The sequence below is a fragment of the Geotrypetes seraphini genome, chromosome 5, assembly GCF_902459505.1.
Source record: "Geotrypetes seraphini chromosome 5, aGeoSer1.1, whole genome shotgun sequence".
NCBI lineage: Eukaryota > Metazoa > Chordata > Amphibia > Gymnophiona > Dermophiidae > Geotrypetes > Geotrypetes seraphini.
In genome coordinates, this window is record NC_047088.1 from 160,355,326 (window position 1) to 160,378,653 (window position 23,328).

Sequence of the window (23,328 nt, forward strand, 5' to 3'; positions counted from 1 at the left end):
GGGGGAGAAGGACGCTGAAAGCACATGGGGAAGACAAAGGGGTGGAGAAGGACGCTGAAAGGACATGGGGAAGATGGGGGGGAGAAGGACGCTGAAAGCACTGGGGAAGACAAAGAGGTGGAGAAGGACGCTGAAAGGCCATGGGGAAGATAGGGTGGGGGGAGAAGGACACTGAAAGCATTTATGGAAGATAGAAGGGGGAGAAGGACGCTGACAGGACATGGGGAAGATGGGGGGGAGAAGGACGCTGAAAGCACATGGGGAAGACAAAGGGGTGGAGAAGGACGCTGAAAGGACATGGGGAAGATGGGGGGGAGAAGGACGCTGAAAGGCCATGGGGAAGACGGGGTGGGGGGGAAGGACACTGAAAGCATTTGTGGAAGATAGAAGGGGGAGAAGGATGCTGACAGGACATGGGGAAGATGGGGGGAGAAGGACGCTGAAAAGAAATGGGGAAGAGAGAGTGGGGAGAAGATGCTGGCAGGGAAGAAGACAGAGATGCCAGACTATGGGGGGAGCGGAGGGAAGAAGATGGGTGCCAGACCAATTTGGAAGGGGGAGAAAGGGAGAGGCACAGTAACAGAGCAAATGGAAGACGCAGAAGGAAGAGAGACAGTGGATGGAAGGAACTGAATGAGAACATGAGGAAAGCAGAAACCAGGCAACAAAGGTAGGAAAAGAATTCTATTTCTTTTTTTTTGCTTCAGGATAAAGTAGTATATTAGTTGTGTTGATAAAAATTTATAAACAAAAGAGGCTCTGGTAGAAACCAGTTTACAAAGTGTGTATTCTTCCCAATTAATATTTCCAAATTAATAAAGTCTTTTTGCTTATTTGTAAATGGGTTTCTACCAGAGCCTTTAATTCAGTAGCATAATTAAATGAAATAACTATTTCTGAAGTTTATAGGGACGGGCGGGGACGGAGGGGATTCCTCACCGGGACGGGCGGGGACGGAGGACGTTCCTCGCGGGGACGGGTGGGGACAGAGGGATTCCTCACGGGGACGGGTGAGACTTTGGTGGGGACGTGTGGGATTTCTGTCCCCGTGCAACACTCTAGTCCGCAATTAAGATATGCGGCGGGAGGCGAGTGTGCCGGTGTCTGCTTTGCAGCTCACCTGGCAACAGGGCCGGACTGGCCATTGGGAGGACCGGGCATTGTCCCGGTGGGCCGTGGCCCATCCTCCTGTGCTGGCTGCAGTCCTGTGAGTGGATGTTTAGCCTGCCTGTCTTCCCCTTAGTATCCTATGAGCCAGGCAGTGTGTGAGGGGGAAGTGGGGGGAGGAAGAGAAGCTTCACACTGAGTATGTCACAGGAACTCAGTGAGGCTGTAGTGTGACTCCACATGTGACATCTGTAATCAGGAACAGTTCCTAGTGCTCCCATGCTAGAGAGGTGAGGATATGGGGGGATGTTAATGTGTCTAATAATGTGCTTCTCTGTAAAAACCTCTGTATCTTCCATGGGGGACATGCTAAATTCGAGGAAATAAAAAAGCTGCTTATGATGATTGCATAGAGAAGTTCAGTAAGCTGAGAGGAGGGCTGGGCTCTCTGTGAACAACCAACACACTAATCCTCTGCGCTGTACCTTATGGAAAACTCAATATAGCAAAAAACAGTAAAGTGTATATGTGGCCCTTCACAGTGCTTTTGTAAACATCATAATAAAATAACAAAGGCTCCAATAATGAAAAATAAAAGTCCTTTTCCCATACACTCAGGTTGCACAAGTCCGGTTTTCACCCGGACAGTATATTTTTTGACCAAAACGGATGTCTACAATTAGTAAAATTCCCCAATCACATATTTTTTTATGGGGACGGATTTGTATACAGCACTTCATTAGATTTTTTTTATTATACAAATTTTATCTTTTTGTAGACTTGAAGTCTTGAACAAAGAAAATGAGTACAGCAAAAAAAGCAAAAACAGATAGTGGAAGACCATTCCAAGAGGCCTGGACAGAGACATATGGAATGATTGAACGCAGTGGGAAAGCATTGTGTATTATGTGTAATGAAAGTGTTGTGTCTCGCACATCAAGTGTCAAACGTCACTTTGAGACCAACCATAACAGTGTTGCTGAACTTGGTTTAGCTCAAAGAAAAGAGTTCCTTGTAGGAAAATTAAAGAAATATCACTCCCAGTCTCTTAGTTTTAGCAACTATCTTTCAAAAACTAATCATCTTACAGTTGCCAGCTTTCAAATTTCACTGTGCATGGCAAAACATGGTAAGCCCCTCTCTGATGGAGATTTTATCAAAAAGGCAATTTTGGCTGGGAGTAATTCACTCTTCCATGATTTCCAAAACAAGGATAAAATTGTGCAGCGCATCTCTGAGATGCCGCTAAGCAGAAATACTGCAAAAGATAGGGTTCTGCGAATGGCTGCTGATGTTAGTCAACAGCTTACTTGCGACTTACAAAAAGCACCCTTCTACTCCATGTTCTTGGATGAAAGTACAGATATTACTAACCATGCAAGACTAGCGCTCATTTTGCGTTATGCTACTGGTGACATCATGAGAGAAGAGCTGGTAAAACTGCTGTCTTTGCCTGGAAGAACACAAGGGATAGATATCCACAATGCTGTGATGGAGGCTTTTTCATCACTAGACATAAGTCCAGAAAAAGTAGTTTCAGTTACTAGCGATGGAGCACCTAGCATGGTGGGGACAACATCAGGATTCATTCATTTCTTTGCTAAGGAAGCAAAACATCCACTGATTCAATTTCACTGCATAATACATCAAGAGGCTCTCTGCGCCAAAGAAAGCAGCAAAAAACTTGACGATGTCCTCAAAGATGTAACAAAAATGGTGAACTTCATCATGGCGCGTGCTCTTAATTTTCGACAATTTCAAGCCCTTCTTGATGAGGTTCAGGCACAATATAACACTTTACTGATGTACAATAATGTCCAGTGGCTGAGCAGAGGACGAGTGTTAGAGAGATTTGTGGCCTGCTTGGACGAAGTTAGGCTATTTATGAACGAAAAGGGGGAAGACTATCCTCAACTCACCAACATGGCCTGGCTTACCAACCTCATGTTCTTTACAGATTTTACTAACTACTTTAATGTAATAAACAAAAAATTACAAGGCATGGAAAAAACAGCAGAAAGCATGTTTAGTGACATCAAAGCTTTTGAGAGAAAATTGCATATTTTTGAAAAAGACCTTGAGAGTGGACAGCTAAAATATTTTCCCAACCTAAAAATACATTTGGATAATTCTACAACATTTGTGGACAGTCATAAAAAACACCAGGAAATCCACAAAGCATATTCCACCATTGTAGCCGAAGCAAAGGAGAATTTTAGTAAAAGATGTTCTCAGTTCCGTAAGATGGAGACAACCCTTTCATTTATAACTTCCCCAGAAAAGTCCACATTTGAAGATCTTGATCTTTCCTGCTTACAGTGGTTGGATATTCAAAATTTGAAAATGGAGCTACTGGAATTTCAAGAAAGCTCTATCTGGAAAAGTAAATTCAATGACCTGCATGCGGCTCTTGAACGTATGGAGTGTGAAAGGGTGACAAATGAAATCACTGCTAGCAGTTCTGAAAATGAAATCCCAAAAGCATGGAATTCTCTGCCAGACAATTTTAAGTCCATGAAAGCACTTGGGATTGCTCTTCTTACTTTGTTTGGATCATCCTATGCTTGTGAGCAGCTGTTTTCGGCTTTGAATCATATAAAATCTGATGCTAGAAACAGATTAACGGATGACATGAGTGCTGCATGTGTTGCTCTGAAATTAACGCACTATGAGCCAAGGATTGACAAGTTATCAGCATGCATGCAACAACAAAAATCACATTAATTTTTTTCAGAGCATGCCCAATGCATATGTTTACATGAAGCAGTGTTTTCAGTTTGCAGTTAAGACACTTTCTAAGTTATTTAAATATTATTTAAAGATGTTATTTAAAAAAGGGACTTTACATGGCCCTGTTGTATTCCAATCTGGAATTTCCAATAAAAACGGTTGGTTTAATTGAAAGCTCTTTTGTTTTCTTTACATCATATTATTAGAAATGTAATGTTTTAACTATTTTCTAATTTGATTGTAAATTTTACAAAAAAACATGTATAGACTCTTTGGGAATACACACTGAGTCTTGACACAGTTAACAGTTTTAAAAAGTTTATCTTTTTTTTTACTCAGGATACATTTGACATGTTATGTGAATAATACATTTAAAATATATTGTGTAACTGAATCAAATTCTTCCTAAATTCATTAAATTGAATGAAATCATTAAAACATTATAAATTGCCAATAAATTGAAATGAAAACCAAAGGATTGTGAATCAAATTGATTCTCTGACAATACAAAGATTCCAACCTTTAAAAATGATGTTACATAGTTCAGGCAACTTTATAAAGAGTTTTTAGATACTAAAATCTTGTTATTAAGGTTTAATTGACGTGCTGGCACTTTGAGGAAATTCTTTGGTTTTGTGCGGCAGTTTGGGCACTCGGGCTCAAAAAGGTTAGCCATCACTGTTCTATATCATGGAGATCAGTGACCCCTATGTATCTAATCAACAAGTCTGTGTCAGGGAGCTTTTCTAAGTATATCTTATTGGTACTAGGGCTCTTCAGCTTGGAAAAGAGACGGCTCAGGAGTGATATGATATGAGGTCTATAAAATACTGAGTGGAGTGGAAAGGATAGATGTGAATCACTTGTTTACTCTTTCCAAAAATATTAGGACTAGGGGGTATGCGATTAAGCTACTAAAATAGTAGATTTACAACAAACCGGAAAAAATATTTCTTCACACAATGTGTAATTAAATTCTGGAATTCATTGCTGGAGGGATTTAAAAAAGGTTTGGATAATTTCATAATAGAGAAGTCCACTTTTATTCCTAGGATAAGCAGCATAAATTCTGTTTTACTATTTGGGATCTTTCTAGGTACTTGGGATCTAGGTTGGCCACAGTTGGAATCATGATGCTGGGCTTGATGACCTTCAGTCTGTCCCAATATGGCAATTCTTATGTTCTTAAGATGAGGGGGAGGGAGAAAATGAAAAGGGAAGGAAGATCAAATATGCGCTTCAGGGGAGGGGTTAGGGAAGGAGAGAGGAAGTGAATGCTTATAGTGGAGAAGAGAAGGGGATGAAGAGAGTGCTAGAAGGGCGATGCGGAGCAAGAATATTTTGGAGTATAGCCGGGGGTCAAAAGTAAGGGGAAGAGCTTAGGGGTGGAGAAGAGAGAGAATAAATAAGTGCATCTGGGAGTGAGGGAAGGGACAGAGAGAGAGTGCCTTAGGAAGCGAATTGAAGAGAGATAGAGAGAATGCATGCCAAGAGGAAAGCAGAGGGAAGTGAGTTCTGGAGGGTAAAGAAATGAAAATAAGAGAGTTCCTGGGTTGGGTTAGAAGGTAGTTCATGCTCGGGCCTCTGCAAATATTCTGTGGGTGTCTGGTAGCATACGAGTCAACATTTCAGAATGAATGGAAGTAAAGAATGACATGGGGACAAATTTGTCCCCGTCACTGCAGGAACTCAATTTCCTCATCCCCTCCCCGTAAGTTTTGTTGCTGTTCTATTCCTGCCCCATTCCTGTAAGCTCTGCCTTAACTGCACAAGCTTCAGACACTTATGAGATAGCTTTCCTGACATGCATACAATCCTTCTCCAGTAACAAAGCTCAAATTAATCAATCTTCTTTCTGTCTTGTTTATATAGTGTCCAGCTTTCGCATCCATAAGTGACCACTAAAAAAATGAGTGCATGGAAAAGTCTGATTTCTATTTGTAGTGTTATTTCCTTGCCTTTGAATATTGGAAGCTTACTTATCTAATTTCTCTCAATTAAGTACAGAATCCACAATTCTGCACTACTGATTTTTTATTTATTTATTGATACATACAGTTTAGTAAAAAAAAAACAAAAAAAAACCCACTGGGGGATTAAGGGGGTGATCTTCCTTAATCCATCCTATAGAACGTAGTCCAAAACAAGCACTTATACAAAGCCTTTATGTGCCCTGGAACACCTGTAAATCCAGTGTTTGAGGCTTGTGCAGATGAGGACGGAGCTTAGGCATTGGTGGAATGAGGCATTATGACATCACAATCTGAGCTCTAGAATGTTGCTACTTAGGATTTTAAAATGTTTGAGGCTTGTGAAGATGAGGACAGAGCTTGCAGGAATGGAGCAAAGACAGGAAAAGAACTCGCTGGGACGGGGTAGGAAAATAAGTTCCCACGGGGACAGGGAAAAATTTATCCCCGTGTCATTCTTTAATTGGAAGTACTAAACCCAGTGGAACTTACTCCTCCCTGTACACAACAATTTACGTAATATTAGGAGTGCTCAAGTACCCACAGCACTTACAGAGCTGGCCCTGTGTCTGGTAGTACAGATAAAAATATCAGGTACAGTGAAGCTTATGTTGCAGTCAGTGCTCAGTAGCAGTGTCATACATGTTCCTAAGTTTGATTCCTAGGTGTCTGGGGGTGGAGATGATACAGAGGCTGTTGTGGTCATTACTTAAGGGAACATCTAGTCACTAGTGGCTAAATTCAGGGTCTAAGTGCATGATGTTTTAGGGGAACCAATGGTGCAGGACCTCACCCCAGAATAGTCACTCTATGATCAGTCTAGGTGTCCTGAAGAAGGATATTAAATAGAAGGAAAATCCCTTGAAATTTTTTCTGAATGAAATGTTATGGTGACTGTTCCTAGCTCAGGTTTTGGTTGAACTGAAAGTACTAAGGGAGTGCAGGAAAAAACGGTTGGCTCTGCAAACAAGAGAATGGTTTGCTAGCAGAGAAGTGAAAAGATGTGAGATATGTCCTCCTTGTTCTTGTTTTCTCTCTCCTGGAGGCATCTGTACTTGGACCAGCACTATTTTAAATATTTATAATTGATCTGGAAATTGGAACAACAATTGAAGTGATTCGCACGATGACACGAAGCTGTTCAAAGTTGTTTAAACACATGCAGATTGTGGAAAAACTGCAAGAAGGAAGGAAAGGTGACTAGTGGAGTCCCTCAGGGTTCGGTGCTGGGGCCAATCCTGTTCAATATGTTTGTGAGTGACATTGCTGAAGGGTTAGAAGGAAAAGTGTGCCTTTTTGCAGATGATACCAAGATTTGTAACAGAATAGACACCGAAGAGGGAGTGGAAAATATGAAAAAGGATCTGCAAAAGTTAGAGGAATGGTCTAATGCCTGGCAACTAAAATTCAATGCAAAGAAATGCAGAGTAATGCATTTGGGGATTAATAATAGGAAGGAACCGTATATGCTGGGAGGAGAAAAGCTGATATGCACGGACGGGGAGAGGGACCTTGGGGTTATAGTGTCCGAAGATCTAAAGGCGAAAAAACAGTGTGACAAGGCAGTGGCTGCTGCCAGAAGGATGCTGGGTTGTATAAAGAGAGGCGTAGTCAGTAGAAGGAAGAAGGTGTTGACGCCCCTGTACAGGTCATTGGTGAGGCCACACTTGGAGTATTGTGTTCAGTTTTGGAGACCGTATCTGGCGAAAGACGTAAGAAGACTTGAGGCGGTCCAGAGGAGGGCGACGAAAATGATAGGAGGCTTGCGCCAGAAGACGTATGAGGAGAGACTGGAAGCCCTGAATATGTATATCCTAGAGGAAAGGAGAGACAGGGGAGATATGATTCAGACGTTCAAATACTTGAAGGGTATTAACGTAGAACAAAATCTTTTCCAGAGAAAGGAAAATGGTAAAACCAGAGGACATAATTTGAGGTTGAGGGGTAGTAGATTCAGGGGCAATGTTAGGAAATTCTACTTTACAGAGAGGGTAGTGGATGCCTGGAATGCGCTCCCGAGAGAGGTGGTGGAGAGTAAAACTGTGACTGAGTTCAAAGAAGCGTGGGATGAACACAGAAGATTTAGAATCAGAAAATAATATTAAATATTGAACTAGGCCAGTTACTGGGCAGACTTGCACGGTCTGTGTCTGTGTATGGCCGTTTGATGGAGGATGGGCAGGGGAGGGCTTCAATGGCTGGGAGGGTGTAGATGGGCTGGAGTAAGTCTTAACAGAGATTTCGGCAGTTGGAACCCAAGCACAGTACCGGGTAAAGCTTTGGATTCTTGCCCAGAAATAGCTAAGAAGAAAAAATTTTAAAAAAAATTTAAATTGAATCAGGTTGGGCAGACTGGATGGACCATTCGGGTCTTTATCTGCCGTCATCTACTATGTTACTATGTTAAGAGCTTAGGAAATTGGAAAACTGGGCGTCCAAATAGCAGATGAAATTTAATGCAGACAAATGCAAAGCAATGGACATTGGAAAGAATAATCCAAATCATAGTTACCAGAAGCAAGGGTTCACCTTTGGGATCAGCACACAAGAAAAAGATCTAGGTGCTATCGTAGACAATACACTGAAATCTTCAAGGTGAAAAATGTTTTGCAGTGACCGAAAAAAGCAACCTCACCTTGAGTATTGTATTCAATTCTGGTCACCATATATCAAAGATATAGGGCTCCTTTTACTAAGGTGCACTAGCGTTTTTAGCGCACACACGAAATTACCGCACGGTACGCTTCTAGAATAACGCCAGCTCAATGCTGGCGTTAAGGTCTAGTGTGCGTGGCAATTTTGCGTGCGCTATTCTGCGCGTTAAGGCCCTAATACACCTTAGTAAAAGGAGCTCATAGTGTAATTAGAAAAGGTTCAAAGAAGAGGGACCAGAAAGATGAAGAAGATGGAAACCATCTCATATGTGAAAAAGCTAAAGAGGTTAGGGCTCTTGAGCTTGGAAAAGAGACGATCGAGGGAAGATGAGATGGAGGTCTACAAAACGGGTAAAAGGGAATCAGTTTGTGTACTCTTTAAAAATTACAAATAGGCAGAAATATATTTTCAACAACAAATAGTTAAGCTCTAGAACTCGTTGCCAGAGGATGTGGTAACAGCAGTTAATGTAGCGGGACTTAAAAAAGGTTTGGACATGTTCCTGGAGGAAAAGTCCATAGTCTGTTATTGGGGCAGACATGAGGGATGCCATTGCTTGCCCTGGGATCGGTAGCATAGAATGTTTCTGGATTTCTGCCAGGTACTTGTGACCTGGATTGATCACTGTGAAAACAGTATATTGGACTAGATGGAGCATTGTATGGCTATTCTTATAGCTTATTGAACTGGTCCTTCTGGCTCGTCTTGTTCAGGGGTTAAAGATGCAATGCAATAAAATAAGCTGCTTTATGTAGGCCATTATGCAGGGGAGGAGACATAGGCATCCTGGGACTGTCTGCCAAGTCTCTTCCCTGAAGAAGCCCTTTCTGGAAACGTCAATCGCTCCTCCTAAACTTACTTGCTCCACTTCATCACTGACGCTGAAACCGTGGATTGAAGACAAAGTTTTATTTTATTTTTCTTTCCAGCTTATGATTTATCTTTAATCTTATCTATTGTTTTGCCTTTTGTCTTTGTTTTGTTCTATTTCTATCATTTAAATTTCTCCAGAATTCTACTGTTCAACGGCTCCCCCTTCTGCTTCTATTCCTTTCTCTCCTCTCTTCTACCTTCCAAAGTATTTAGATCAATGCTGTCTTGTTAAAATGTTTATTTTATTTTTCCTCTAACTCTACTTTTCACTTCTCTATTACCCTCCAGGTACTTTAGTTAGATTGTGAGCCTTCGGGACAGTAAGGGAATTTTTCAAGTACCTTTCTTATTTCTAATCTTAATGTATATTTTCTGTAAACCGCTTAGAACCTAACGGATGTAGCGGTATATAAGAAATAAATTACATTACATTACATTACATTAAAATTCTGTCACTGCTTTATTTCCCAAGTAGTTACACTATATTAATGAAATATACTTGTTTCACCTAACAGGTGCTCAAGCTATAAAATTAAGTTATGGCTGCTGGTCACTGTGTACAGGTCTGGAAGAGTTCTTTGATATAAATGAAGCAGACACTAAACTGTTTTGTTTGATTTTTTTTTTACCTTGATACTCAATGATTTAATCTTTAGCATGCTAATAACTTCTGCCATATATTTGCTGTCATCCATCATTAGTTCAGATTAATTCAGCTATTTAACTTAGTAAAATTGACAAGGTGAAAAATGATACAGAAAGCACTGCTTAGCACTTATAGTTAGCTTATTAACCTCATTATTTGACATGGTAAATGTGAGTGAGCGAATGGGATGTTAAATAATAATGGTGGTGGCCAGGAGAAAATCTACAATAGATAATGACACGGGAACAAAATTTTCCCCATCTCCACAGGAACTCATTTTCCCATCCTGTCCTGGAGAGTTTTTTTTTTTTTTTTCCTGTCCCTGCCCCATTCCTGCAAGCTCTGTCCTCATCTTCTTATCCTCAAACACTTTAAATCATAAGTGTTCAAGGATTATGTGGTTAAGGCAGAGCTTACAGGAATAGGACAGTGACAAAGTTTGCGGGGTCAGGACGGAGAAATTGAGTTCCTGCAAGAACAAATTTGTCCCCATGTCATTCTTTAATTTACTACAAAATACAAGTCATCTAAAGACTATCCAATAAAAGAGTGTGGCTAGTCATTAGCTCGAACTTCCCTAGCTGTACTTATCACTCAGAATCTTCTAACAGGGAGAAAAAGAGACTTCAAGTGCTCACAGGTGCTGGACGTTAGAACAATCTTGTCCAGATATTCAAAAGGGAGCTATCATTAGTTTAAAAAAAAAAAAGCCACCTCCCTGCAAGTATTCAATGGGTATTATGAATACAGTACTCCCCCGATATTCGCAGGGGTTCCGTTCCAGGAACTCAGTTTTGTTCCGTTCCATTCCAGGAACCCTGCGAATCTTGAAAAACCGCGAATATGGTTTTCTATGGGGGAGCAGCTCCTGATTGGTGAGGGCCGACTTTAGTACAGGAAGAGGCGGTCAGAGCATACATCAAGTGATTTCCTTCACTCGCCGGCGCTCCGGCTGCCCTCTCCCGCCTCTCCAGCTGTCCTCTCTTGGTCGGCGGTTTGCGGTTGGAAAATACCGCGAATGACTGGGACTGCGAACCACCAACCACGAATTCACGGGGGAGCACTGTATGCTCAGTTATTGTCTTAAGCAGTTCATAAGTCCCAAACAATTGCCGAGTAGAGAGAGTACTTAGCTTGAGCAGATGCCAGAAAATCCTCAATGGAGCTTCCCCGTTTCATTTCACTGAGAGCTTCTTCAGGAGTAAAAAAACTTTTCTCCCATTCTGCACGAACTGCTGGAAAAAAGAGTCAAACAGAATGAGGGGCTGGAAATACTGCTAAGTTATTCACTTAATCATTCATCAAATGTTCTAGAAATTGTAAAGTTTTGAGATTTAGTACCGTTTGGTTTCAGTAAACCCTTTCTCCAAATGCGTCTCTGCTCACACTGTGTAGCAGCAAATACAGGTGCTTTACGTCACTATTTCTTTCGAATTCAACGCCATTGTTCAACATCATATGGTTCTTGACATGTGAGATATCATATAATTTGGACCCCTGAAGAAGAAGTACTTTTTGAAACAAGGGCCGTGTCGGGTCCTGTCGTCTTATCACAAAGAGCCATCCTTTGGCAAACATCCTTTCATTGACTCCAGTAAAGTTCCTGTGCAGTTTGTACATCGTTTTGCAGTGTTCTTTTTTATTTGTTGTTTGACTTCCTACTGAAAACCTGTTGGATAATTTTTGTTTTGTTTTTTTGGGTTAGGTGCCATTGACTGTTCCATCCTGGTGACTTGATGATTTTTGTAAAACGTAAATCTGACCACGTCTCCCCACTCCTGGCCAATCTTCATTGTCTCCCAGTGATTTCCAGAGTCCAATTCAAATGCTCTTGCCTGGCTTTTAAGATTATTCACGGCATCCTTCCTTCCCTAATCCCACTTTCTTTCAACTCCTCGTGCCCTGACTCCACCAGGACCGCCCATAAATTAAAACTATCCTTCCCCTCCCTACAAGGTATTCTCCACGCAGGTAAACTAGGAAAATCACTTCTTTTCAAAATCACAGGTCTCTGGAATGACCTTACTATCCCGCTGCGGAACCTGAGCTCCCTCCATTTATTCCGCAAGCAACTAAAAACCTGGCTCTTCTCTAACATGTAATTTCTTTTCCCTTACTTTTCCACTCGATTTATAAACTTATAAACTTTTCCTACTCTTTCTCATTTTTAAGTTCTTGTAAACTGTGCCGAGCTCTACTTCCGTGGAGATGATGCGGTATATAAACCTAAGGTTTAGTTTAGTTTAGTTTAGAATTACAGATCTAAAAGAAACCGGTTTTATGCTAGTCTGGAAAGGTCCTCCAGCATCATCCCCATGGTTTTTTTCAACGTGTCCAATCTTCTGATTGCAGGTCGCCCAATTCACCTGGTTTCTTCAAACTTCCCAAACATGATGTCTTCTTCCAGTGATCTCTCTTTTGATGGTGTGACCAAAGTAAGACAGCTGTAACTTCATCATTTCGGCTTTGAGTGACGTAGCCAGTTTGATCTCTTCCAAATCAATTTTAGTTTTTCTGACAGTCTATGGCACGCTTAAAATCCTGTCAGCAGCACAAGCAACCGTGTTGGAGTGCTAAGAAACAGAGCAAAAAAACTTCATACACACACAGAGGAAAGGATCATTGCAAACCATGAAAGCTTTCTGAAGGCAGAACCTGGTCAGTTTAAAGGCAACTGAATCCTCAGGCCTGTCTCCAAGAGTTCCTGCCAACTTTTTGCTTTTTATTAGGATGCAGATCAAAATTGTACAAGCAGTTATTAATCAACATGTCATTTGACACAATATGTCATTGGTCACATTGTCATTAATCATGCCATTTTTATGTCAACCAAAACCCATTACCATGCAGGAAAAAAAACCCCATAGGCTCCAGAACTAGATGCGATCAGATATAATGATGTAGTATAAAAGTCACCTTTAGTAAGTACATAAGTACATAAGTAGTCGCCTCCGCCGGGGCAGACCAGAGGTCCATCCCGCCCAGCGGTCCGCTCACGCGGCGGCCCATCAGGCATATTGCCTGAGCAGCGGTCCCTAACTAATTTTATACCTACCTCTACACTTATCTCTAAACCTTCCACTGCTCTTATCTGTACCCCTCTATCCCTTTTTCCTCCAGGAACCTATCCAGGTCTTCCTTGAAACCATGTACTGTGCTATTTCCTATCACGGCCTCTGGAAGGGTGTTCCATGTATCCACCACCCTCTGTGTGAAAAAGAATTTCCTTGCGTTTGTTCTAAACCTGTCCCCCTTCAATTTCATTGAGTGTCCCCTTGTTCTTGTGGTTTCTTTCAAATTGAAAAATCTGTCCTTGTCAACCTTTTCGATGCCCCTCAGGATCTTGAAGGTCTCTATCATATCTCCTCTGAGTCTCCGCTTTTCCAGGGAGAACAGCCCCAGCCTCTTCAGTCTGTCAGTGTATGTAAGGTTTTCCATACCCTTAATCAGTTTAGTTGCTCTTCTCTGGACTCCCTCAAGCATTGCCATGTCCTTTTTGAGGTACGGTGACCAGTACTGTACACAGTATTCAAGATGCGGGCGCACCATAGCCCGGTACAGTGGCAGGATGACTTCCTTCGTTCTGGTCGAGATACCCTTCTTAATGATACCTAACATTTGGTTTGTACATTACATAATAAAGCATATTTGATCCTGTTTACCCATTCTGATTAAATAAGGTGTCTGTTTCCTTCTACATTTCCTAATAACCTTCTACAGATGTCCAAAATGTTTTTCATAAGCGGCAGTTTTACTTTTCATTCTCAGGGACAGTCAAGGCTATAAGCAACCACATTGCTAAGAAATTGATTCTACAGTAAAAACCCTGTTCTCATGACTAACATTTTCACATCGTGTGCAAAAGCACTGCTCTTACAGATTTTCATATATATATTTTATGAAGGGGGGCCCCTCTCTCACCTAGTCCTTATTGGGACCCATCAGTAACTTCATCATTTGGGCTTTGAGTGATATAGATGGTATGATCTCTTCCAAATCGAATTGTTAGTTTTTCTGGCACACATAAAATCCTTCTCCAGCAACAAAGCTCAAATGAGTCAATATACTAGTGTAGTTTAGTGCTTTGGCCTAGATGCATAGTATATCATTGATAACTGAATGGATGAAACAGCTAGGCTTTTATTTATTTATTTCCGTCTAGGGATGAGAAGAGTTAATTGGCTTGTTACATATCGGTCCAAAGGAAAACAGATAACATAACATAAGAACATAAGCAGTGCCTCTGCCGGGTCAGACCAGAGGTCCATCCCGCCCAGCAGTCCGCCCCCGCGGCGGCCCAACAGGTCATGACCTGCCTTAATCACCAGAAGGGGCCCCCTTGCCCCCTAGGTTTCTCATCGAAGTCCTATCTTCCCATCAATGTCCTAACCCTCTGGCCTTGCACCTGCATGACCTGGTGAGCTGTCTATACTTATGCAACACCCCAGCACCTCCCTCAGTACCCCACGATCCCCTTTTCCCTCAGGAATCTGTCCAATCCCTGTTTGAATCCCTGTACTGTACTCTGCCGGATCACTTCCTCCGGGAGCGCATTCCATTTGTCCACGACCCTTTGGGTGAAGAAAAACTTCCTTGCATTTGATTTGAACCTATCTCCCTTCAGTTTCTCTGAGTGCCCCCTCGTACCTGTCGTCCCTTTTAGTCTGAAGAACCTGTCCCTGTCCACCCTCTCTATGCCCCTAAGTATTTTGAAGGTCTCTATCATATCCCCCCTGAGCCTCTTCTTTTCCAGAGAGAAGAGCCCCAGTTTATCCAGCCTCTCAGCATATGGGCAGTTTTCCAGCCCTCTTACCAGTTTCGTTGCCCTCCTTTGGACTCTCTCTAGAACTGCCATGTCCTTCTTGAGGTGCGGCGACCAATATTGAACGCAGTATTCCAGATGTGGGCGCACCATCGCTCGATACAGCGGCATGATGACTTCCCGCGTCCTGGTTGATATGCCCCTCTTGATGATGCCCAGCATCCTGTTGGCTTTCTTCGAGGCTGCTGCACACTGTGCGGATGGTTTCATGGATGGATCCACTAGCACACCCAAGTCTCTCTCAAGTCCGGTGTCTTCCAGCAATCTCCCCCCCATTTTATACTCGAACAACGGGTTCTTTTTCCCTATGTGCATGACCTTGCATTTATCTACGTTAAAGCGCATTTGCCATTTGTTTGCCCAGTCCTCCAGCTTATCGAGGTCCCTTTGCAGTTCCTCACACTCCTCCCTGGTCCTAACTCTGGCGCAGAGCTTGGTATCGTCTGCAAATTTTATAACCTCACACTTTGCCTCCGTTTCCAGGTCATTGATAAATATGTTGAAGAGTAGCGGCCCCAGCACCGATCCCTGCGGCACACCGCTCGTGACTCCCCGCCAGTCAGAATATTGGCCCTTTACTCCGACCCTCTGTAGTCTACCTGACAGCCAGTGCTTGATCCATCTGTGTACATCCCCGCCCACCCCGTGGTTCCACAGCTTCCTAAGCAGCCTTTCATGTGGCACCTTGTCAAAGGCCTTTTGAAAATCGAGGTAAATGATGTCTATGGGTTCCCCTTTGTCCACCTGACTGCTTATTCCCTCAAAGAAGTACAGAAGGTTTGTCAGGCACGACCTTCCCTTACAGAATCCGTGCTGGCTTGTCCGCAGTAGGCCATTTTTCTCGATGTGCTCGCAAATGCTGTCCTTGATCATTGCTTCCACCATCTTCCCTATAACTGAAGTCAGGCTCACCGGCCTGTAGTTCCCGGGGTCACCTCTCAATCCCTTCTTAAAGATAGGTGTGACATTCGCCAGTTTCCAGTCCTCTGGTACCTCTCCAGTTTTCAAGGATAGGTTGCAAACATGCTGGATTGCGCCCGCTATTTCCTGACTTAGTTCCTTTAGAACCCTTGGGTGGATCCCGTCTGGTCCCGGTGATTTGCCGCTTTTCAGTCTGTCAATCTGCTTGAGGACATCCTCCCGACTTACCTCTATATGCCCCAATCTTTTGGCCTGCTCCCCACTCATGAGCTCCTCTGAGTCCGGTATATTGGACATGTCCTCGCTCGTGAAGACCGACGAGAAGAACGTGTTCAACCTCTCAGCTACCTCTTTATTCTCCCTAATCACTCCCTTCCTATCCCCATCGTCCAATGGCCCCACCTCCTCTCTCACTGGTTGCTTCCCCTTTACGTAACTGAAGAATGCCTTGAAGTTTTTCGCCTCCCTGGACAGCCCCTCCTCGTATTTCCCTTTTGCTTTTCTAATCTCTCGGTGGCATTCCTTTTGGCATTTCCTGTGCTCCTGGTGATTTTCCTCCGTTGGATCCCTTTTCCATTTCCGGAAGGACACTTTCTTGTCACTGATTACCTTCTTTACTTCATGTGTCATCCAAACCGGGTCTTTTGACCGCTTGTTCTTGCGGCCTTTCCTGAAACTGGGGATGTACAGTTTTTGCGCTTCCTGCAGTGTGTCCCTGAGAAGGGTCCAGGCGCTCCCTACAGTCTCCATCCTAAAGCCGTTCCTGAGCTTCCTCCCCACCATTTTCCTCATAGCAACATAGTTCCCTTTCCTGAAGTTGAGCGCAGTCGTTGCGGTCCTCCCCACTATGGGTGACCCCCTTTCTAATGTGAATCTGATCACGTTGTGATCACTGTTGCCTAGTGTTCCTCCCACTTCTACCCCTCTTGCAGGCCCCCCTAATCCGTTAAGGATGAGATCAAGAGTAGTATCCCCTCGCGTCGGTTCCTTGACTAGTTGCTCCATGAAGCAGTCCCTCACAGCTTCTACGAATCCTGCTTCCCTCGTGGAGTTGGAGTGTCCCGTACTCCAGTCTATCCCCGGGTAGTTGAAGTCCCCCATCACTGTTACACTTCCAGTCCTGCATTCCTGTCTCAGTTCTGCTTCCAAGTCTTGTCCTATTGTTTCTGACGCACCAGGCGGGCGATAATACAGCCCCAGCTTTATGTCTGCACTCTTCTTTCCCGGCAATTTGACCCATAGCGATTCTAGCTCCTCTGCCTTTGTTGCCGTATCGATCCCAATCGAATAGATATAGTCCTTTATATACAGCGCTATGCCTCCCCCCTTCTTGTGGGTCCTGTCCCTCCTGTAGAGCTTGTACCCTGGCAGCGCCACATCCCATTGATTTTCCTCTGTCCACCAGGTTTCTGTAATTCCTATTATATCCAGGTCCTCCCCCTTGGCCATGACTTCCAGTTCACCAATCTTAGCCATGAGGCTTCTTGCATTTGCGTATAAGCACTGTAGGTCCCGGTGTTTGAAACGAATTTAAAGACGTGCATAAACTGAACCTGTTATCTCAAAAATTCATCTACATCCCCATCTGTATTTAACTCTTATTGTTATCCAAGAAGTTATACCAGCCTACCAAGCATGCATCATCATATTTTGTGGAGGATTAACCTAATGCAATTTCCAGTACAATATGGATGGTATGCTGAACCATAGAGCTATCCATTTATGTTCACAAGCCTCTTTTTGCATGGAAGCTTATAAATTTCAGTGGGCAGAAACCCATCTCAGGGCATTCTCAGCGATATGTAGCAGGCGTGGTCAATGTGCAAGAGGATTTTCTCTGTTGGAAGACTCTAGATCCCAGAGAATGGGCACTGTTTCGTGAGGCATTCACCTACATTGTGAGCCAGTGGGGACGTCCGAAATTTGATTTGATGGCATCAGCGACCAAGAAGGTAGCTTTGATTCTTCAGTTGAAGATGCGAGCCAGGCTTGGATGCCCTGATGCAGCCTTAGCCAATATCAGAGCTCCTATATGGCCCATGATAGCTAGGATCCTAAGGCTGATAATTCTAGTCACGCAAGAGTGGCCAAGATGTCCATGGTATGCAAATCTTGTCTATCTACAGAAGGCCTCAGACTTCTGAGTGTCCCAAAGTGTTCACACAGGTCCTAATCACCCTGGAGGATCCAGACCAATTTGGTCTTATGGTATGGCTCTTGAGTTCACAGGCTTAACGTTCAAAGGCTATTCAGACGTAGCAATTGCCACCCTTTTAAGATCCAAGAAACAATCAACATTAGCCATGTATGCGAAGGCCTGGAAGTTTTTCCAGGGCTGGTGTGCACAGAGGAGTTTGGACCCAGTCAAGACCCCGATCTCATTAATGCTTACATTCCTGCAAGAAGAGCTATAAAAAATGCCTGGGGGTTTTCTCCCTAAAAGTTCAGGAAGTGGGTATTTTGTGTTTCCGACCCAAGGTTAACAAAAGTGCCCTGGCCGCATATCCAGATGTGTTCAGATTCCTGAAAGGAGTGTTAAATGCCTGTATTCACCAGTAAGACAGCCTTTTCCTATGTAGACTCTTAACTTGGTCCTTTGGGAGCTCACCTGAGCTCCATATGAGCCTCTAGAGCAGGGGTGTCCAACCTTTTGGCTTCACTGGGCTGCACTGGCCGAAAAAAATATTTCTGGGGCCGCACAAATGTGCGAACGCTGCAGCAAGACACAGAAGGGAGCCGGCAAGATGGTAAACACCCGGGGCAGTAGAGGAAAACACTGCATAACCCTCGACTAGGGCCGCACAAAATACTTCATGGGGCCGCATGCGGCCCTTGGGCCACAGGTTGGACACCCCTGCTCTAGAGGAAGCCTCATTGATTGGTCTCACAGTCAAAATGGTGTTTTTAGTGGCAATCACTTTGGCTCAACATGTGTCTGAATTGCAGGTGCTATGCAGAGAACCCTTTCTCAGAATTTCGAAGCTGGGAGTAGTACTGTGTATAGTAACCTTATTTCTTACCTAAGGTAGCCTCGTCCTTTCACATCAACCAGGAAGTCTGGTTGTCTGCCTTCACACCCTCTAGATCAGACATGTCAAACTCTGGCCCGCGCCAGACAAACATTTTTCCTTAAGCTGGCCCGCCAGCACATTTTTTTTTTAACCGAAGTACATGCAGCTTCCTGGTCTCATTAAAGCAGCCTGTGTGAATGTGCTAGTCCTGCCAAATGAAGACCTCCCAGCAGAAGGCATACACACTGTGCAGCTGGCGGCGGTGTGTCTCCCCAAGCTTCTGCTGCTCCATCTCTCACGTATGCTATAGTTGTGCAACTTGTGCAGAGACTGACAGGAAAAGGAGCCGCGTTGAATTCGGGCCCTGATGCCGCTGAAGCACGTTCCCTCTGCCGTGGTCCTGCCCCACATTCAGATCATCCGTACTTTCAGCAGGCTCATCTGTCCCGCCCTAGATTCCAGGGAATGCTTTGCTATGTCCTGAAGGAATGATGTGCTTGTTGCACTAGAAGGGAAGATTAGGTACTTAGCTCGATAATCTTCTTTCTAGTAGACAAGCATATCATTCCTGAAGCCTACCCTGTCGGATGTTCATTAGCCTGCTTTCTGCCTTAGACATGCCAGGATGACCAGATATCTTGTTTCTCCTCTTTATCCAGAAAGGAAATGGATGGGGAATGCCACTGCTACTTTTACTCCAAAATACGTTAGTGCAGGTTGCATTCGAGTAGGTGACTTCCTTTTTTTCACCTGGTTATCGGTATGTGTTATAATGGGTTCATGGTTTTCAGTTTCAATTGTTAAATATTTTCTTGATATGAGCAGAACAGACATCTCTCTCGGGGAGTATCCCCATATTCCTCCCTTTTATGTTGACCATCTGATTTGATACGAACTGTGGAATTGGAGCACATCCCAGAGAGATGGGAGGCGGAGCAAAAATGGGAGGCTGTACACAAATTCTTGAAGGAATAGATTGACTACCGAATGTTCAGGAATGATGTGTCTGTCCACTAGAAAGAAGATTATCAAGGTAGGTACCTAATCTTCTCTTCTCGCTTCTGCATTTTTCTGATGATTAGTAAACACTGCCAGCTTGAGCTAATCTTCTCCTGCTTCTACCTCATCTTGTCCTGTCTTTTTAAGGCAAATGAGGGTCTAATTGTTGAGGAGAGGCATTAATATTTGTAGTGAAAGGATCTGAAATCTTTTAAAGAGCAAATACGAAAGTATTTAGTTTATTCAAAAATAATCTATTTCCCACAGAATGACAATTACTTACATTCTTTAAGCAGAATATTTATGCTTAAATGTGTTAGAACAAAGAAAATAAGTTTTATAAAGTTACCAGTAGACAACTCATTGCAAGTCCTATAGAGTCATAACCATATTTATGGATTTAAGTATAATGTTGCAATGCACACTAAGATGATATAAGTCAAACAATTATCTGTGTTACTTTGGAACATTGTTCTAGAAAATAAATGAGAAACTTAGACTTGAAATTTCATTTTATTAATTGAACATTGATGAGAGATCTAATAATCACGTAAGCCTAACACGGAAACCTGAATTTGAAAGTGTGTGTTAATTAAATTTAAATGTAACAACTATACCACTTCACAGAAAAGAAATTTCAGCTGGAATACATTTTATAAAACTTGATGCTGTGAGCCATTGCCCACAGATAAAACACAAACAGAATTATTATTTCCTAGCAGCGGCTAGGTCCCTTATTTCTATGACCAGTCAATTTGTACATGGTGTCTGATCATCATTTTAGGAAATTAATATTCTTCAGATGCCTCTTTCTATAGCTCTTTCTCTTTTTTCTTTTTTTTAGACAGAACCAACTTTCGCCAGTCAAGAAACCAGCAAAAATATTTCACTATGGATATAGATGACGAAGAAAATATGAGTAAGGATCATGCAGTATAACTTGATATCACTGAATTTTTCTTCATGCATATTTTTTAATGAGATGATCATAAGCAAATGTAATGCACACTAGAAATTATGTCTTGATCCGCAAAACCATGTTGTTAGGTGGCGGTAAGCACTCTACCGCCGCCTAACTTAATTAGTTTAATTGGTGATGAATGGCACAGTAATTGCGTCATTTAAAACCAATTAAAAAGTAATTTTAAAAAATGTAGGCACCTGTAGGCACTTACAAAAAATGTCATCCAAGTTCCGTCTATAGAAGAGCCTACATCAAAAGTAGGCATGGCTTATGCCAGAAGTGGATGTAGGCGCCTATATGGGCCTTTGTAGATGTGATTCTCATCACAGGTAGGAGCTGTAAATATAGGCCTGAAAAACCCTGGCCTACATTTCTGGTGCCTACTTTTGATGTGGCCGTGATTCTGCAAATGGCCCAATAACGTGATTGACACATGAATGGTGCCGCTTTTGTAGGCGGCTGCCGTAACAGCTCTGTTTGCAGAATCTAGCCCTGTGTCTAGGCTTAGGATACAACTGTAAATTATTTCAGATACACATCTGTCGAGTACTTGTATTCACTACATAACACTGAAAATTACCACTTCATGTAATTCACAAAATAAAGGGGTCCTTTTAGCAAACTGCAGTAAAAAGTGGCTTTAGCACATGCTTATCCAGGTCATTCCCATGTACTAAGGCTATTTTTATTGCATGGGTAAAATGTCAGAGCTTTCTATTTTTTTCAATTATGGTAATACCCATGCACTAATTTTCTCTTTAGCATGTGACTATTAGCACATGAGCACTTACCAATATCTAACGCCTATTTTATAGGCAGAAACATAGAAACATGATGGCAATTAAAAGCCAAACTCAGATTAATGTTCTCAAACTAGATCTACTGGTGGATGATCATGGCCTACAGGTTTCTGGATTCATCCTGAACTGTAACTATGGTAAATTGTAACCTGTTAATTGTATATAATATATGTTAACCTGTAACCCGTTCTAAACTCTTTGGGGAAAACTGGATTTACAATGAATTAAATAAATAAATGGCCCATCCAGTCTGCCCATCCACAGTAAGGGCTCATGCACTAACCACATGCTAATCGGTTAGCGCACGGTGATGTAGATGTGCTAACTGATCAGTGTTGTGCACGCCTAGTCTCTGCCCTGATTTGCTGTTGCACTAAAATATAAATTCTATGTTTTTTTGCATATGGAAAATATGCCAAAGGTACTGTGGGATGCCTAAACGCACCCCACAGAAAAGCATTTAAAGCTATAGTAAGCACGCGTTAGTGCTTACCGCAGCTTAGTAAAAGGACCCCAATCATTGAAGCTGGTTTCATCAGTACTGGCATAAATTATATCGGACACTATGAAGCAGTTATCCGGGAGCAAGCAGGATGACCAATCACACACGTAGGTGAGGCAGCATCTGATGATGCCAACATGGAGCATCTTCCAAAACTATTTTGAAAAAGCACATGGAATTCCCACATAAATATCTCCTTGCAGAGCCCCTTCAGTCTTTATTTTTTGCTATTGAGCAAGATGTGAAATATTTCAGAAAGATACTAAAAATATTATTTTCAGGAAGCTTTCTTAGAAATTATGCAACATGTGTTTTATCATTTTAGCTGTTTAGGGGCTCCTTTTACTAAGGTGCGCTAGCGTTTTTAGCACGCACAACCCCGTGCTATGCACCAAAAAGTAACACCAGCTCAATGGAGGCGTTAGTGTCTAGCACGTGTGACAATTTAGTGCGCGCTAAGTGAGCTAAAACCGCTAGCGCAGCTTAGTAAAAGGAGCCCTAGATGTTATAATTGTTTTGTGTGCATTAATTGTGCAATCAGAATTGTGCTGTTTATAAATGTGTTATAAGCAAGTCTCTTCATTGCAGTCTGCTATTCACTGCAAGTATCTAATTTTTCATGATCAGATCTCCTCAGTCAATTTCCATTTCTTTATTTTTGTTTATTATGAACATATTGTTAATGCTGGAGTAAAAGGATCATCCTAATCTTATAGAGAAAATAGTGTTAAAAAGTCCTATATTTTTAAGAACCGTCCTAAACAGTTACTTTCTAATAAAATCTTTGTGGTCAAACATTTTTTGTATTTTCTTTTTGCATTCCAAAAACTGCATCTTAAAATTTACATTAATATACCATGTTTCCCCGAAAATAAGCCCTAGCATGATTTTTAGGGTAGGTTTAATATAAGCCCTACCCCCGAAAATAAGCACTAGTTGCTGGCAGCAACAGTAGCAGCACTCCCCCCCATCTCTCCCTTCCATCCGAACCGTGAGACTGAAATAAATACCTTATAACAAACCGGCAGCGTCGGCAGCAATCTAGACATCATCAGCAATGCGGCAGAGGCATGGCCGGGCAATAGAAGGCCGCGAAGCAGCCTGTCTAGATTGCTGCCAATGCTGCCGGTTTGATATAAGGTTTTTATTTCGGTCTCATGGTTCGGATGGAAGGGAGAGATGGGGGAGGGGGATAGGAAGATGCTACACAGGGGGAGAGGAGGAAGGGAGGGATAGAAGCTGTAAGGGTTCTGCTGCACAAGGGATGAGAGGGAGGCAGGGATAGAAGCTGCAAAGGTTCTGCTGCACAAGGGATGAGAAAGATGCTG

The 23,328-nt window shown here is 42.6% G+C and overlaps 1 protein-coding gene across 9 annotated transcripts in view; it reads left to right on the forward strand.

The window, feature by feature from the left end:
- Positions 1–23,328, forward strand: part of ADARB1 (adenosine deaminase RNA specific B1) — a 489,575-nt gene that overhangs the window by 345,767 nt on the left and 120,480 nt on the right. For 8 of the 9 annotated variants that reach the window (XM_033944607.1, XM_033944606.1, XM_033944609.1 and 5 more), the window contains one exon: positions 20,579–20,653. In XM_033944607.1, the coding sequence (XP_033800498.1) occupies positions 20,579–20,653 (75 nt within the window). Of the gene's footprint in view, positions 1–20,578; positions 20,654–23,328 lie in introns of those variants that run through there. The other variant, XM_033944612.1, reaches the window with a different exon arrangement.